This window comes from Sorex araneus, chromosome 6, assembly GCF_027595985.1.
Source record: "Sorex araneus isolate mSorAra2 chromosome 6, mSorAra2.pri, whole genome shotgun sequence".
In the NCBI taxonomy this organism is placed as follows: Eukaryota; Metazoa; Chordata; class Mammalia; order Eulipotyphla; family Soricidae; genus Sorex; species Sorex araneus.
The window spans coordinates 153,461,346-153,462,781 of record NC_073307.1 but is presented as its reverse complement, the minus strand read 5'-3'; the positions used below and the strand labels follow the sequence as shown (position 1 = coordinate 153,462,781).

At 38.1% G+C, this 1,436-nt stretch overlaps 1 protein-coding gene across 1 annotated transcript; it reads right to left on the bottom strand.

Moving 5' to 3' along the window:
- LOC101558929 (olfactory receptor 8J3-like) lies at positions 1-939 on the bottom strand. Its single transcript, XM_004620421.2, has one exon. It carries the CDS (start codon positions 937-939, stop codon positions 1-3), a length of 939 nt encoding a protein of 312 aa, XP_004620478.2.
- Positions 940-1,436: the final 497 nt, after the last annotated feature.

The window sequence follows — 1,436 nt, the reverse complement described above, 5'->3', positions numbered from 1 at the left end:
TTATTTTAAAGAACATAAATTTGTCATAAATCTATTTAAAGCATCCTTTACATCCTTATTCCGCAGACTGTAGATCATTGGATTCAGCATGGGGATCACCAGTGTATAAAACACAGAAGCCATTTTATCAGTGTCTAGTGAATGACTGGTCTGAGGCTGTACATACATGAACAGAAGTGTCCCATAGAATACCGTCACTGCCATGATATGTGAGGCACAAGTGGAAAAGGCTTTTTTCCTTCCTTCTGCTGAACGCATTCTGAGAATGGACAGAACTATATTGAAATAAGAAACTATCACCGTGGTCATGGAAATAACCAAATTGGTGCCTGCAGATATAAAAACTACTATTTCTGGAAAGGAAGTATCAGAGCAAGACAATGTTAAGAGAGGAGCAATGTCGCAGAAAAAATGGTTGATTACATTGGAAGAGCAGTATGTCACAGAGAATACGCTGTATGAAGCCACAATAGAAGTGGAGACAGCGTAGAAGTATGTAAGGGATACTAGTAGAAGGCAGACTCGCCGAGATACCACCACCATGTAGAGCAAGGGATTACAGATGGCCACATAGCGGTCATAGGCCATCACAGCTAGCATGCAAACCTCAGACACAATAAAAATCAAGAACACACCCAACTGAGTGGCACATTCATAGTAGGAGATGGTTTTCTTCTTTACTAAGAAATTGTTCAGCATTTTAGGGGCAATGACAGTAGAGTTTCCAAAATTGATGATAGCCAGATGCCGGAGGAAAAAGTACATGGGGGTCTGAAGTCGGGAGTCCACGCTGGTGAGGATGATGATGCCCATGTTCCCTGCCAGGGTCAGTCCATAGATGAGCAAGAAAATGAAGAAGAGAGGAATCTGAAGGTCTGGACGGTTGGAGACACCAGCAAGGATGAACTCTGTGACCCAAGTGAAGTTTCCAGGAGCCATGAAAGAGTTTGGAAATTCATCTCTTTGGGGATGGAATGAGAAATGAAACAATTTTTTTTAAAAAAATTAATTTAATTTAATTTTTATTTTTTATTTTTTAATTAATGAGTCACTGTGAGATTACAGTTACAGATTTACACATTTTCATGCTTGCGTTTCCCTCATAAATTGTTCGTGAGCCCATCCCTCCACCAGTCTCCATTCTCCACCACCAATGAACCCAGTATCTCTCCCAGAAATGAAACAATATTTAATTATTTTTTAGGACTACCATTATATGGAAAAGACAATTCCTTTGAATAACAGTTTCTAAAATCAAGTATAAACCTAAAACATATTAAACTCAAGTTCCTGGTTCTACCTGGGAATCAAAGAAACATGGGTATTACAGTAAGTGGTTGATCCAATATAGATTTAGTTTTCATTATATTATTAAATTTATTACCATTTAAGAATGGAGACCAAATCTATCTCATGTCTATTTCATAAAATCTGAG

Excerpts from the sequence above, each read along its gene's own strand:
- LOC101558929 (XM_004620421.2), bottom strand. The coding sequence starts at position 939 with ATGGCTCCTGGAAACTTCACTTGGGTCACAGAGTTCATCCTTGCTGGT.